This window comes from Acartia tonsa, chromosome 2 (assembly GCF_053477335.1).
Source record: "Acartia tonsa isolate MP-2025a chromosome 2, ASM5347733v1, whole genome shotgun sequence".
NCBI lineage: Eukaryota > Metazoa > Arthropoda > Copepoda > Calanoida > Acartiidae > Acartia > Acartia tonsa.
In genome coordinates this window covers 40,244,114-40,260,652 of record NC_137261.1, presented here as the reverse complement: position 1 = coordinate 40,260,652, position 16,539 = coordinate 40,244,114, and the positions used below count along the sequence as shown (strand labels likewise).

The 16,539-nt window shown below is 30.6% G+C and overlaps 1 protein-coding gene across 1 annotated transcript in view; it reads right to left on the bottom strand.

Moving 5' to 3' along the window:
* Positions 1-16,539, bottom strand: part of LOC145311838 (uncharacterized) — a 41,390-nt gene continuing 24,851 nt past the window's right edge. Inside the window, exons 6-7 of the mRNA XM_080150837.1 lie at positions 5,093-5,190; positions 1-1,643 (exon numbers count right to left, since the gene is read on the bottom strand). Coding sequence (XP_080006963.1) covers positions 1,020-1,643; positions 5,093-5,190 — 722 coding nt within the window. The 3' untranslated portion in view covers positions 1-1,019. The remainder of the gene's footprint in view (positions 1,644-5,092; positions 5,191-16,539) is intronic.

Here is a 16,539-nt window from a genome sequence, read left to right as displayed (position 1 = left end):
TTTTATTTAAAACAATTTATTGCAATTTAAACTAGATGACATTGTGGGATTTTTTACATTCATACATTTTATATGCTTAGTAGAGTATTAAAATTTTAGAAATTATTTTTAGGAAAAAAACCTTTTTGAGTCTTTAAAAACATGCTAAATTTAATTATGTTTGAAAACTGAAATAATTTCATACATTTATTGATTATAACATACATCTTTTTAAAATAGGGGAAGAAAAATTCAAAGTCGCTAATAATTCGCAAATATTTTCTCAGCAAAACCAAAGCAAATTTTTAATAGTTGAATGCTTTTAAAAAGAAATTTTTAAAAATTTTCTCAAAATAAGCATGATTTTAATTACTTAATACATAATAGAATATTTACATTTTACATTAAATTACATTTGATTAAAATAACTAAAAGTAAAATATAGTTTAAAATTGACTATCACATTTAAATACCATATATTATGCTTTTAACAAAAATTATTAGTTAATAAAGTCAAAAGTAAAAACACAACTGGTATTTTTTAACATTAAATACACAATTATATTTTGCATATATGCATTTTTTTACATAAAACTTATACATAAAAACTATTGCTTTATTTTGGTCATTAAATACCAAAGAGATTCTCTATTTTTGTTTCTAACCCTGTTTTATTAAATTCCTAATTTTAATATTTTCCCAAAAATGATGTATGTCCTTAAATGGCATTTCCATAATTAAAAGGCAGAATAATTTTTTTTAAAGTTTAACATAATCTATTTTGATAATTTTGAATTATTGAGACTTTGAAATTTTAATTATTTATAGAATTAACATTTTTATTAACTCACTTTAGGTGACAAAATTAAGGAAAATCTCATTAAAATTCGTCACTGTAGAATATTGTTTACAAAAACAACGCCATAAAATCTTAACTAAATATGGCTTATAAGTTCACAACTTTTTGCTTGAAATCACGATTAGTGTCTTTTTGGTGCACTTGGAAAACTAGAACAAAAACCTGCACTCTAAAAAATAAACTAGAATAGTACGGAGAGAGGCCGTCTAGAGTAATCTGTTCCTGTGGGTGCTCCAGGCTGGCTGTAACCCGCGGCTCCACCCATTGTACCTGTACTATACTGGGACAACTGAGCGGCCATGGGCAATAGTGGCGGTAGGGAGGCAGCTTGGCTGGTAGTCGGCATACCTCCGCCGCCGCCGTTATAGTATGCCTGCAGTGCGACCTGTTGCTGTTGTTGTTGTAACGCCGAAGGCGAAGAAGTGTCAAGCCCGTTATTGACGCCGCCCAACGGCTTCTTTATGTCCGGCGATTCGGTTGACTGGCGGTCAGTCATTGATTCCGGCGTGAATGATTTCGCATCATAGGCCGATTGTGAGCTAGGTCTCTCCAGGCTACCGCCTCCGCCGCCGTAGCCCTTGAGACAGGCGGCGCTTTCGTAATAGCTCTTCTGTTGTTCAAGGTAGCTGCGCGACAGTGCCTCCGCGGAGTAGCCCAGCTTGGTTTGCGGCGAGGTTGCGTCGGAGGACATCGTTGTGGCGGCGCTTGACTGTGTCGGCGAGGTGTCCTGGCCGGTAAAGCCGTACAGGCCCATTCCCTGAGACATGTAGTTGCTGTATTTCAATGCGTCCATCGCTGAGCTCATCTGAAATAAATAAAAATTAAATGTATAATTTGAAAAGTTGATATAGGTTGGTTTGGCAGAGGGGTTAATACAAATATGTTTTTTAAAAACACTAAAGCCTAAAGGTAATCAGTGCATTTTTGAAAGCATACTGTGTGTGTGTGTGTATAATCAATGAAAATAATTATATTATGTATGTTATAACAGGGGCGTCGAAGCTTTTTTTTTTGGGGGGGGGAAATTTTTTTATGGGGGGGTAATTCGGTTTTGGGGTGGGGTAAAATGGCGCGCGAAGCGCGCCGCAAATTTTTTTTACCCCCGCCAAAATTTTTACCCCGGGGGTAAAATTTGCTTGGGGGGGGGGTAATTACCCCCCCTGAAATCTGTTGGCAGGGGTAAAATTTGTTTACCCCCCCAAAATTGTGTGGGAGGGGTAAATACCCCCTTCTAAATGGTTGGGGGTGCCTACGGCACCCCCAGTGTAGGGGTAAATTTTTAATGGGGGGGGGGGGGGGTAAAATGAAAATTTTTTTGGGGGTGCCTACGGCACCCCCAAATTCGTTTGGGGGGGGTAATCGCCCCATTACCTCCCCCCTTGGACGCCTATGTGTTATAATATTAATAATATTCAGTGTTGTGTCAAAACAAAGATCCATCTTTCTAAATCAATTTGTCCAACTATTTTACCATGACGCAATCACACCAAGGTAGCCTTCAAATAATTCCCCTAGATGTTTTGCTGAATTGAATTGGCTAATAGCAATTTCTAACTGAAACTTTATGGAGTGATAAAAAGATTCACAACTTTTTGGAGATCATTGTTTTTAAGGTCCTAAGACCCATGCAAATGACGAGAAAGTGTTAATAAAAATCATTGGTGGAAATAGTAAAATCTTTTATCCCAAAAAGGTATAAAAAAGCATGTTGCTAATTTAGATAATGTTTTTGTTATAAATATTTTAGAAAATCTAATTTATCAAAATTTAAAAAGTATGCTTACAAAAAATATGAGATAAAAATAATTTTTTATACCTTTCATGGACAAGCGTGTCCTTGTGTTATATGAATAAAATGCACGTATTTTGATGTTTTGAAAAGGCCAGGTTTATGTAAAAATTACACGGGGAATAAATAAAATTATAATTAATCATTGTGATATTAAACATTGCCCTCTCCCCCCATATGAAAAAAATATTTATAATTTGTAAAAGTAAAGAAAGCCGGATAAGTTAAGCGCAAAATAGTTTTTTTTCATTTAAAAAACCGTCAAAAAAAACTTTTACAGTAATTTTCTTACTCTTTTTATTTTTATTCATTTTTAGCCAGATGGAAATTCAACATGAAAATACAAAAATTATATTATTTAGAAAAATTTAGAGAATCTTATGAATTGTTTGACAGATTCATAACCTCAGGGATGGCCGTTGCATACAGCTCATACCAATAACGAAATTAATTCGGAAGAAAATCACGAAACCTATACGTGTTTTTCAGCTGTCGTTGGGGGGCAACGCATCGTAAAATTGACGACCTCTCCATTTGCCCCCCAAATATTATTTTAGATTTATTTTGCTTGTTGGTTATACCTTATTCCTGCGTTGCATAAGCTGAAAAGCCAATTTAAGACATGTAGAAATTATGTATTTTTTGGTTTATACTAATAAAAGGACACAACAGTATAATATTGAGAAAAGCAAACATACGCCACGTAATAATGGTATCAAACAGGGCCCCCTCATTATATGGAAACTCAAAGCAAATGTTGTAATGAATAGAATTTGTTCTAATTGCAGGTTTTCATTATGCTTCCTGGTAGGACAACAATTTTATCATTTGTCAAATCTTTCACTCTTTAGACACTGATTTTTAAGTTTTTTTTTATTTAAGAATAAAATAGTATTTTTGAATTCTAAGATTGCATTTTTTATGTCTAAACTAAACTTAGAAATAAATTTAAAAGTTATAAAAATATAATATAACTACTTCCTTTATAAATATAAAGTTCAGGTTAAAAATTTTGCTGGTGTTGCATAACAATTTGAAAAATAATGGGCGTTAAAATTAATATTCGTGGCAATACCTTGGTCATTTCTGTTAAAATATAATATTTGTAAAGAATAGGTTGGGATTTGGGGAGGGGGCTATTATGTGTGGGTGGGGCAATCATTAAGTGTATGAGAGGCAATTTATTATCAATTGTCTACTCACCTCCACATTTGAATTTTTTAGCATTTCCCCATTAGAGTCATAAAGCAAAAAATTAGTTAAATTTTTATTAAAAGTAAAAAAAATATATAGTTTAAAAAAATGTTTTATGTTTAAATTTTTTTGAGAAATAATGGCATGTTGTATTGTATGTATGTACCTTGCTTTGCAACTAAACACCATGAAAAGTGTATAAAATGCGAAAAATGTCTTAAAAATTCGCTAAGAATTTTTTATGGTAATTTACGAGACAAGTGTATAATACCAGCCCGGAATATACTGGCAATGGATGTAGAAATAAGTGGATATTAAGACAAGAGAAAAGATATTCGGCAATTTAGGTTACAATTTCCCCTCGCTTTTATTGGTCGGGCAGTTTATCCAATAAGAAGAGAGGGGATGGGGTAAAGAACGTGGATGAGAAGATTGTTATTTTAGCCCGCTAAAGAGTTCACTTTATTATACGAACATGAAAATCTGGTGTAAGATCCAAGTTACAATATATCCATTATACTGGCCAGGTTTAAGGAAGTTAAAAATATGGAGTTTTTCCATATCAACTAAATTTTGTTATTAAAGTATTGTATTAAGTAGGTTGTCCTTTTGATTGTGTGTCTTTTTTCAACTTCTTTGAGAGCTCTCTTATTTGTCCTATAGTGTTATTAAATCAATATTTAATAAAACTAAAATGCTAAAATATCATATTAGCTAGCCTGCTATCCATCCCTGGCAAAGTATTGTGGGGGTCTGCCCAAATGGCGTACCAATTATAACATTTAATATGACTACAAAACTCGTGTAAATCATGGTTATAGGGTGGCCTGCACTGGGCGGACAGGCGGAGAATGAATTCATAGAAATACAGGAAAGCGTTGCTTTGCATTTAAGTTTTGCCTGAATATTATTTTGTAATGTTAAATTGTTTTGGAAATAAAGTTTTAAAAATATAATGAAATGATAATATAGAGGCAACTTTTCTTTACAAATGATTTAAACTACTAAGAATAGTTATTTATCGCATCGTATTATAAACAGCTTTCCGCGGATATAAAAATGTACAATTAAAAGCTTAAAACCATTATTTTTTGGCCGCGAGATGTCGAAGGCATAGGCTATCAAAACTGGTTTTAATATTATGATTTTACATTTTTATATTCATAAAAAAAACTGTCTATAATTCGATACGACACATGATCTTTCAGTATGGCTTAGAACCGGTTCTAATCCAGCGGATATTAATCGGTTTCCAAAGGAAATAAAATTACCTGTCCAGATTGCTGAGCGGCTGCGGCTGCCGCAGCTGCTGCCATGTGAGCCGCACTGAAGCCAGATGTGTAGGGGTTGTAGTACCCTCCCATTTGTCCTGAATAAAAACACATCATTAATATCTTTATCGTGAATTTAGAATTTTTTTCTTTGACTATGCTCTTAATAGCTAAAAATATCTTATTTTAAATTTTATGTTTTATGATGTTTAGTGATAAATAGAGCTTTTTTTTACTAAAGCTATTGATAAAACACACTCAATGAGAAAAAAGCTGATCAATAAAATCTTTATTCTATCAAATTAATCTTGAATATTTAATCATGATATATTCATGGGGGCTCAAGGAGGAAGGGGACTTTGGGCAATTTATCCACTAAAGTTTTTTAATAACGTTTTTCTATTCGTTGGCTCATCAACTTTGGGGACTTTCATTTAATTAATGATTGGATGGTTTATTAAGTTCAGTGTCTAAACGTTTCAACCACTAATTTTAATCTTCATAAGGTGTAATTTTGTTTATTATCATTGGGGATATCCATAAATTGATTGGTCATTATCTTATCCCTTTAAATCCCTGATGGGGGCTACTGATTCAAATTCACGATATTGTTAAATGTCATTATTGGAATATTTTAAACTATCACATAACACAGATTTTACACTCCCCCCTCTCTAATTATTTGAATTAATTTTTGCCACCATTCAACAAAATTTTAATATCCCTCCTTTCCCTCTAAAAATATTGTTAACACGCTGAAAAGTCCAGGTGTCATCAAACCAACCATGTCAAATTTTATATCAATACTTTGTGTTAAATAACAACATAAAATTAAAACAGTCTTAGCCTTAAAATAAATATTTTATAACAAAAAAGATATTAAAAAAGTATGTTTCTAATAAATATCAAATACCCATTAAAGACTACTAATTTTAAGTTGATTAATTAAAAGCTAAACCTTTTCAAAACTTTGTTTTGATGAAAAGTGATTAATTCATTGCAATATATTTAATTTTCATAAACCATGGATTCCAAATATAAACATAACGTGATTTAAATTAAGGTTGGACACTTATTTTTTAAAGCAGGATAGCAAAAAAAAATCAGCAATATTACATAAAAAAAACTTTAGGTATTGTGTAAATTGAAGTTTAAATGGTGCCCTAGTTATAGAGTAGCTACGCTACTACAAATTTGTATATATATTATGAGTAATGAATCTAGTGTTGTATGACAAATATGAAAATATCTGGCTGATTAATGTTTAAATAAAACCTTCTAAACATTCATTTAATCAATTTGCATTAAACCATATCTTTTTTTCATAAATAAATCTAAATATTTTTTTGGCAGAATTGCTTTTTTGCCATTGAGCCGTACTCGGGAAATTAAACCTTTGGCCTAAATCTTGCTTAACAGAACCTAACATAAGAAAAATAAATGGCAGCTAAGAGGAAAAAATGTGAAACAAATTCTTAGATTCGCTGGTTTTGTAAACAGTCATTCTTGTTTTTTTCTTTTCTAAGTTGTATGGTTAAAGATGGTAAGTTTTCAATATTGTTCAATATAACGCTGATTCATTTCCGTTACAGGAAAAGCAGAAAAAAAACAAGGATAAAACATACATTGATAGCGGAGCTCATAATCCCCTTAAGCGTAAATGCTCGTTTACAGGAATTTTAGTTTCTATCTTTGCCAGCCATATTTCATCTCTATTACAACGTAATGGACGGACAAACGGACAAGTCAAGTTATAAGGTAGACTCTTGGTGGCTATGAAAATCTTTAGAAGAAATTTCAGACTCCTATCTTTAATATCATTCGAAGAAATCCCGATTTATTAAAAAGTTTATTCTGTGGAATTATAGAGTAGCTTCCCTGTAAAAAAAAAGAAGGGGAAAGAAAGAGAGTGAGATGAGATAAGTTTTTATATGTGGAATGTCATCTTACGGTAAAAGATATTTTCCCCTTGGTTTCATATTATATATCATCACATCAACTTACCCAGCTACAAATTTTCTTGTCTAATGATACATTCATTTAATAGAAATCTTATTACCTTTATTATTCATTTATAGTGGGAATTTATCTTTTATATATTCTACTTTTAGCTTTGCCATCAGCCTCAAGGGTTTTCATACAAAGGACAAGCCTTAATTAACTATTGCCTCCAAATTATAGGCTTTAAAATTTAATTTTTTGAAAAAATTTTATTTTTACGATTAAAAACATTCATTTTTTTATGAATTATTATACTTTAGCTAAAATTTTTATTTAATAAAATATCTATATTGAAATATCTACCAATAGATATTGCTTGTATACTATGTAGGACCACCATGTAAGTAAGCTTAAATAAAACCTCCTACTACTTAATTCCTTATTTTGACCACTAGATATTCAATATTAAGCATCTTCTTAACAAATATAGAGTTACTAGATTGATGGTATAGAGTTGGGTTAAAATGTCTATGTGTTTTTACTCATCGCCGATGTTTTTAAAAACTATTTAAAACTATGCAATACTTATTATTTTTCATTATTGTTTCTGTGAAAGAGAAGTGGATTAGTAAAGTGTGTACAACTAGAATCTGTATGAAACTCTACTATCTATTTATTGTACCTCTACCTATCAATCAAACCTTGTATTATCCTTAAGAAATTTCTTCTTGACGGATTACACACACCCTCACCCACACACACACGAATACATTCCTCACCCTTTGTTCTAATATTTATCCTCCTTCACTTTTATTCAATTTACTAGAAGGGTATTTAGTTATCTAAAACAATAGAGAAATTTCTTCCTGCATTTTCAAAATTTTTATTGTTGTTTCAATTTTTATTTAAAGATCAAAAACTATTTTCATGCTTAAAATCTTAATATGACAAATACGATGCTTCCTTGAAATCAAAACAGCCATAGTCAAGCTGAATATAGTGGATAGACTGGCAGAAATACATCCTGATACTTTACTTAGAGACCTACCACGACTAACTAATAATTCCTAATGCATCAAATACCTATCAGATGTTTGGTTAAACTATTGCCTACACCTATTAGGATATAAGGGAATAAGTTTCAGAAATTCAATGAAATGTATTTGTTAAAGATAAGATTTAGAACTTAGTGTTACATAATGTAAATGTAGGCTTAATAATTGAAACACTAAAAAATAAATGAATAGAATAAACCAAGGATAACTTTTAAAACTATCTGTAGACTAGAGTAAAATAAAAATTCTAGTCTACTAAAAAAATCTATATTCGTTACTTGTACTATTTATTCATTGTTGCCCTATCCCTTAAGACTAGCTAAGTAAGCTACTGCCTGATTAAAACCTGATAACAAGTTTGGTATTTAAATATCTATCAATTAATGCATAAATACAATGTATTTAATAAACAATACAGATTACATTTTCTTGGTTAAGAAATAATAATTGAATAATTTGAATATAGGATGAAACATAGTTTGTTGTTTATTTGTAACCACTTAAAAGATACAGGCGAAGCTCTAAAATACGACGGAATGGCAAACGACGATAAACACTTGTAGGGTGTCATAACTTAATAAGCAGAATATTAATTTTTTAGTTGATACAAAATTGTATACATGTGATGAAAAAATAAGTTTAAGGCCATACATACATTTTTAGGACCTGATTGCGGAGATGCTTTGCTTATAATATTATAACTTGTTGTCCTAGGAATCAATAATACAAAATTCATATGTACATGATACATATATCATTCAAAAAATCATACAGTGTTACATGAATCATCCTACAAATTTTAAAAGAGCTTACCATTTCGCTTCTATAATAAAGAAAAGCTTCGCTTTTGAAAAGTAATTTTGTATGTATGGATTTAAAAAGAGATTATATAAGTTTCTATTCTTATCAGAACTAAACACAATAACACACTCTGCATCTATCCAACTCTTTCAGTTTTAAAACTGATTCTAAAGCTCTTTAAAACTATACAATATTAATATGATAAAGTGATACAAATCTGCTAATTTACTGGAATACTTAAAAAACCAGATTTTACAAGCAGCCTTTTTTATTATATAAACTAAAATATAAATGAATTAGGCAATTTTTAAAAGTAAATTTTTTTGTTAAAAAAAGGCGATGCATGTCTTTTTGTATTGAAAAATTTGTATGTTTTGATTAAGGAAAATAACATTTTTACAATTATTATTGAAACAAGTATTATTGTGTAAAAAATCGAACTAAAAAAGAGTAAACTTAATTCTTTTTATAATCAGTGTATTATAATAATACTTTTTAATAAAACTAGCGGCTTCACCTCTAAAAAAATTAAGGCGAAATTCGTAAAAGGACCAAGGAAATCTTCCGCAAAAAAATGGGTGGGGGATTTTTGTTTTTTGGGGGGTTCGAGGTGTCTACCTCCTTCCAAGAAAATAGCCTAAAACCACCACAGGACCAGTAGGTATATTTCCTGAAGAGTAGAATCCGATCGGTTTAGTAGTTACCGAGATCTTAAGCTTCAGACGGACGGAAGGACAGACGGACAGACATCATTCTACTTTGTATTATAAAATCCCCCCTGGGGAAAGTTTACCTACACCACTATTATCCATACACACAGGCAAGCAAACACTTTTTATCAACAAAGCATAATTATCAATTTTGTATGGTTATTATAAACAGTGATTAATAATACATAAACGTGCCCTGCCTTCCCCAAGCCTTATGCGGACACTATACAATGGATACAATGCGAGGGACTGAAAAAAAGAAGGAAAAAGGTGAGATAAACAAGAATGTTAACATCCATAACCAGCAAAGTTATTAGATATAAAAGTAAGACCAGCAAAGTAAGTTGTATAGAAGATGGGCATTGGCCAAAGGAATATTTACAGTTTATAATAAGTCATCGCCTATCTGTAATAGCAGCTGTATTAATCAAACATTTCCAACATAAATCAAATGAACGTCATCGCATTACCGTTAGACTGACAGACCAATTAAATTATATACTAGATTCACATTGATATAATGAGTCTTCACAAAAATTGCTGTTTATATTAAACAGCTGCTGATAAAATACGCTACCCTTAAAACGTAGCTTACAGACAGAAATACTGACGGACATTTCACATTATAGAGTAGCTTCGCTGCTACGAAAGGTGTTTGGGGAGACAAATGGATAAATGCTGGACGACGACGTCCACTGAATTTTGTCCTGTCATTACTTGTAACGAACTTATATATTTACAGATTCATAAAAAGCATAAAAAAGTACGTGAAAAAGGGGGGAGGGGTAAAAATAAAATGCTTTAAGTACTTAAGGGTGTGTAAAAAAGAATTTACCCCAAATAGTTCGTTTTGTTTTTTTTCTGCGCCCCTAACCTTAATCTACTCCAAAAAATAAATATAATGACTAAATAGACAAAAACCATAACATTTAGCTTTACTATAAAGGAGAACTTAATTCAATTTCAAAACTAATGTATAAAATTAAGATAAAACAGTTTTAAATTGATGAAATTGTAGCTGATCAAAAAGCTGTAAATATTTTTAATCAACTTATTTTCGCTCAAATAAATGCTTACAATACTCAAGTGGGCTAAAACATAGACAAATAATATTCTGACATAGGTATAAATGAATTGTTTTTACTTTTTTAAAGCTTTTTACTCTAAAATTTATTCACAATAATGCATTTATTATTTCAATTAATCAACATATTTATCGTTGTATCTTGGAGTAGTGTTCAATGTTAGATTTAATGTCAACGGAGATATAAGGCTGCCATAACTACATGAACATGTACCACTATCATTTTCATGCAAATTTAATGTTTATTATAATTTTGTTGTAAAGCTAAAAATTTCTAGAATTTTTAAATGCTCCAAAATTGAATTAATTTATCTATGATATAAATCTGAGCTTTTTTGTTTGAATGATTTGATATGAAAAGATAAAATAGGATATATCTTCAGATCTTGTTTGTGTGAGATAGAGCAGGGATATAAAGGGATAAGACAATGGCCGATAAATAAATCTACATCTCCAATGATGATACACAAAATTACACCTTCTGGAGATTACAATTAGTGATTGAAACGTTTGGACGCTTAACTTGATGAATCAACCAACCTAAATTCAACAAAAGTCCCCAAAGTTGTTAATTATAAAACTTTTGGGACAAGTGTAAAAACAGCCCTGTGGATAGGGTCAACTATTTAGTAATTTTACTAAATCTAAATTATGGAATGGATGGTTCATGGATTTTCTTTAAAACTGTTTGGGTTTGTGTTGTGTTGGAAAGTGAGCTAAAAATATAACATACCATTATTGAACTCTATTAAAGTTGCTGAATAAATATCTCTGTTCCTTATCTTTGTTTTTAGATTGGACACAAAACGCCACGCAAATTTCTGGGGGAAATTATTTGGTAATAATCTATTTGAAATAAATGGTCATTGGTCATAACTTCTCAATGAAACAAAATTGGTGGAAAAAAGAACAGTAATTTGATCGTTTGATTCATTATTTTCACGTAGGATTTTTTTTGTAATTTTTAACTGGCTTCTTTGTTTTTATCTAACGTTTAGAATATTTTAGGAAATTCCCATAACCATGTTTGAAATTGATGACAACCCCATTACATTTGTACCTGTTCCTAATTGTATGTTAAATATTAGAACGAGGGAGGGTTTGAAACTTGTGTTAACCTAAAATTTGTATTGTGGAATTCTTCTGTGCAATCAGAGACAAAAATTCACCAGTTTTAATCAGGTAATGTTTAGTAAGGGACCTTAAATTATGTAGGTCCCCAAAGGTATATTAACACATTTTCTCATCAGTTTTCTTTGGGGACTTTTATTAAAGCTTGATTGGGTTGTACAAACTATGTAAATTGTCTTATTCCAAAAAATCTCCAGAAAATACAATATAAAAATTTTCTCATTAAAAATATAACAAGGTAAAAAAAGTATGCTAAAAATAAATGTACCCTCACAGGTTGAATAATCAAAATGGCTGAAAACCTGCCTCCTTCCCTGTTACTGTGTGCAGCAACTTTGTTTGAATTATCCACAATACAACTTTGTTCATCCACCAGTCATTTGCATTTCAATACTCTCTCATTAGAAAGAATACACACACAAATAACACACACCTTCTACCTTGATTCCCTATGTAAAAGTAACAGGATGTCTGTCTGTTTGTGTGAAGCGAAAGCTCTAGCTAACCCCTGAACCGATATGGTTCTTCTTTTAAGTGAAGCTTCTATTACAGAGAAATCTCCCATATATAAAAATGCATTCCCTAAAATTTTTTACTTCAGCAAAAGTTTGAAATTCTAACATGTCTAAATTAACGATAAGAACTATCCGTTACGGACGGACGGTTCGACTCTAATTATAGAAAAAACTTCGGTTCTAATAAGAAAATCTAATATTGGATATTAATATCTTAAAAAATGAAACCAGATCAAAAATTTGATAAAAAATACACACACAAAAAAAGAAGTACAAAGACTAACATTGACACACTTTTATATATTTATATTCAACAATAATTCTTTTGTTACAGCCTTTGTAAACACATCAGTTTTTTACAATGAAAAAAAATACGTCACTTACAATAAGTATAGGGTATGTGTTTGTCTTTTATTTGTAAGACTATGTTAGTCTTTCTTCAATCAAACTAGCAAAAAAAATATTTTTAAAATCTAAAAGACCTATGAATTATGAAACTTTAAAAACAATGTAACGTGTAAATTTATAAGAAAATTTCTGACCATTTTGAGATGGGATAACATTTTCATATAATGAAAGAATTTTAAAATTTTTGAATGGGTTTTGAGTATCTTCGCTACTATTATGAGCTTTGTATGTAAAACCTTGCGGTTTTGATTGAATACCTGTTTATTTTGTGTTAAGTGTTTCTTAGCAAATAATACAGAAATAAGTAAAGAAATAATTTTGCAATATTATGGTAAATCATAACAAAAATAATAATTTTTCCATGTTTATAGTCTTATTTTGGATAAACATTGGTGTACTTTTCAATATGCTTACTTCATAGGAAAAAACATTAAAAGTACATCCAATCATCATCACATATTATTATTTTTTTTGGAGAGAGAGGGGACAATGGGCTGTATATTGCACTAGTCCCCAAAGTTTCATAATTACGCATTCACAATCGTTGGCTTAACAACTTAGGTACCTTTTTCATTAGTTATTTTATTTTGTTGAGTGTTTAAACGTTTCAACCACTAATTTTAATCTAGTAAGGTGAAATTTTGTGTATTATCATTTGGGATCTACATCAATTTATCGGCCATTGTCTTATCCCTTTAGATACCTGTATTTTATCATTACATTTTTTAAATGGGTTTTAATAGTGATGCTGGTAATAATGTCTATTCAGGTATCAGTAAAATTTGCTATTTTAACATGTAATTTTATTTTAGTCTTGCACATTTTCATTGGTGTTAAAAAGTCTAAAAATTTATGGTTTTAAATTCACAAAACTTCTTTTATGAAATATAATCCAAAGTGTTAAGTTATTCATAAAAAAACAACATACATTTTTTGTATGAAAAAAATTCACCCTTTTAAACCCGTTGTAATATACACATTACATTATGTTATAATACAGATATGCACTTTAGTAAAAAAAAAACTTAATCGGTTCACACACATATAAATTATATGATTCGACACCAGTTATGCAGGGGGGCAGGGCATAGTTAAATTCTTAAAACAATTTTGCAACATTAAAAAGTATTTAAAGATGCATTAAAAAAAAAAAAATGTTTAATTAGATCTGATTTTTCGAATTTATAGACACAAATAATTTAGGAAAAGTTTTATGATTGTTACAAATAATAATTTTAAATTATTGAAAAAAGACAATATTTAAGAATTGGGGTCGGAATAGGGTTTGGGGACAAATTTACTGTTCACCGTTCTATGATAAGTAATATTTTTACTTGTATTAATGTTGTAGCTGTATTAGTGAAGAAATCAATTGTTTTTAAGTGTCATTAGAGCTGGAGGCAAAATTGTTACCTATAAATGCATAATTCCTATTAATCTTTGATTCCTAACTTGACCTAACATTATGTAGATGGGAAAACGGCTGTTTCAAAATGACGTTTTATCATTCGTTGACTAAACAACTTGAGGGACTTTTTATTAAATTTTGATTGGTTTATTTATTTAGTTGAGTGTCCTAACAATTCAACCAATAACTGTAATCTAGAAAAGGGGTATTTTTGTTTATAAACTTTGAGGATGTACATAAATTTATCGTTCATTATCTTATCCCTTTAGATCCCTGACAAACATGTGAGAATTAGCGCCTTTTTTTTCATGCATATTTATACATACATGTATGCAACATATATGCATGCAGTCTTTTTCATATGTTAAATAGTGTAAGTGGCGTGAAATTGAACCACAAAGGTTATGTATTGTCAGGGGGTCAGAGATAGATACATCAATAGGAAGAAAAGATTAGCATAGATAAGCTTTTTTAGTTGCAAAGCTACTCTATAATTTTATCTGCCCGTCAGTTCGTAACGCTTTGGATAAAATGTGATTTTCTTAAAATATCGGTAACTTTTAAAAAGAATTATGCCCATCTAGCCTATACATTGTTTTGTCCTTCTGTCTGTTGGTCAAGCTTAAAAAAGTTAAGGTTTCGTGGTATATGATAGGTTTAAGGCTTTTCCAGGGAGGAGTGGGGGCCTGGAGGGCAGGAACTGAACTCAACATGGAGGATAACCCTAGAAAAAATTAAATCCCTCCCAAAACATTTTGTCCTCTTTTTTTTAACAAAAAGTTTATTTGCATGGGGGGAGGGTACCTTTTCATCCCCCTCTTGAGGGCAAGGCCTCTAGAGGCTAAGTCTAAAGCAACTAGTTGAATAAATTTGAATAAAAGTAAAAGTGAGGAAATAAAGATGTGTATGGTACCAAATTTGGGCAAAGAATTTTATATTTGTATGAAAGTGGCGCATCATCCTGGTATCAACATTTGGCATATTTTTAGGGGTTTACCATTATTAACTTTACTACCCATTACTTTTTTGAAGAACATTTTTTTTTCTTGCTTCAATATGTTTAGAATTTAAGCTCATCTAAAACTCTAAAAACGTTTAACAATTTTTATTTAGACAGAATGTTTTGTTTTCAATTATAATAGGAACTATGATTTATTTATGATAATTATAGAAATGCAGGGAAAAGGGAATGTGATTCTGACAAAAATTCAAAAGAAAATTTCCCCACAACCCCCTTCCCCTTTTCCTCCCCTTCTTACCCACCCCTCTTCAATTATATGAAAAAACAAAATATACCCATGGATACTTTAAAAGGTTTCGTGATTATTTGTAGAATTGATTGTTAGAAAGCTACCCCTGCACTGGTAGAAATGTAGGCAAGAAAGTAAATTCCTTTTCTTATTCACCTTTAAAAGTCCTTATAAGTTTATATAAGAATGAACATATAAGTTCAAATAAACATACATATATAGGTAGCCAACACTATATATGGTTATATTCTTCAATTTCAGGGATACTCCCATAGTGACAATTTTATAAAGACACAGTGGACAAAAATTGGAGTTTTTAAAGGAGGTTTATAACAAGTTAATTGCATTACATTTAGGCAGGGACAAGGAACCATGATTTGTCAAACAATTTCTTAAGTGAAAATAGTACCTAACTACTACAAGAATCACCATACAAAGTTTGAAATCGATAGGACAATTCTAACATGCCTATTAACGAAAAAAGTTATCTGTTCCAGAAGTACGGACGAACTGACCCTAATTATAGAAAAGCTTTGCTTTAAAGAGGAATTTTATGAGGAATTTATAAATCTTAATATTTTTGAGTAACTTTTTTTTACTGTCCTTTCAGTGTATACCCTGAAATAATCTGAGTAGATATAAATCTGAATGTGTCTGCAACAGAGAAACAAGGATTGTTAGTAGAAAAAAAAGATTTTTTTGATCATTTTGTGAGACAAAAAAAGCTCTTTACTTTATAATCAAATCTTTAAAGAATCAAATGAATCCGTATATAAAAGTAACAGGTGTCTGTCTGTCTATGTTTATATTAAGATCCCAGTATGGTTCTCCATTACAGTGAAGCTTTTTACTTTTTCTTTTAAAACTAAAATATAAAATCAACTTATACTGCCACCCATTCTTTTAAATGCTCCCATGGGCCTCTAGGGGCGTGGCTGCCACTAATACATTTTCTGTAAAAACCTTATTTCTAATTTTCAATTGTCTATTACTTTATCTTTGAGAGAATAATATTGTAGTAAGGGAGTGTTAGAATAAGAAGAAAACTATAAAAGAAAGACACAGGGATAAAGGGATAGTTTGAAGTACTGTTTTCTAAAATAAGATATAATTTTCAAGAATCTACTCCATATACAGGGACTTT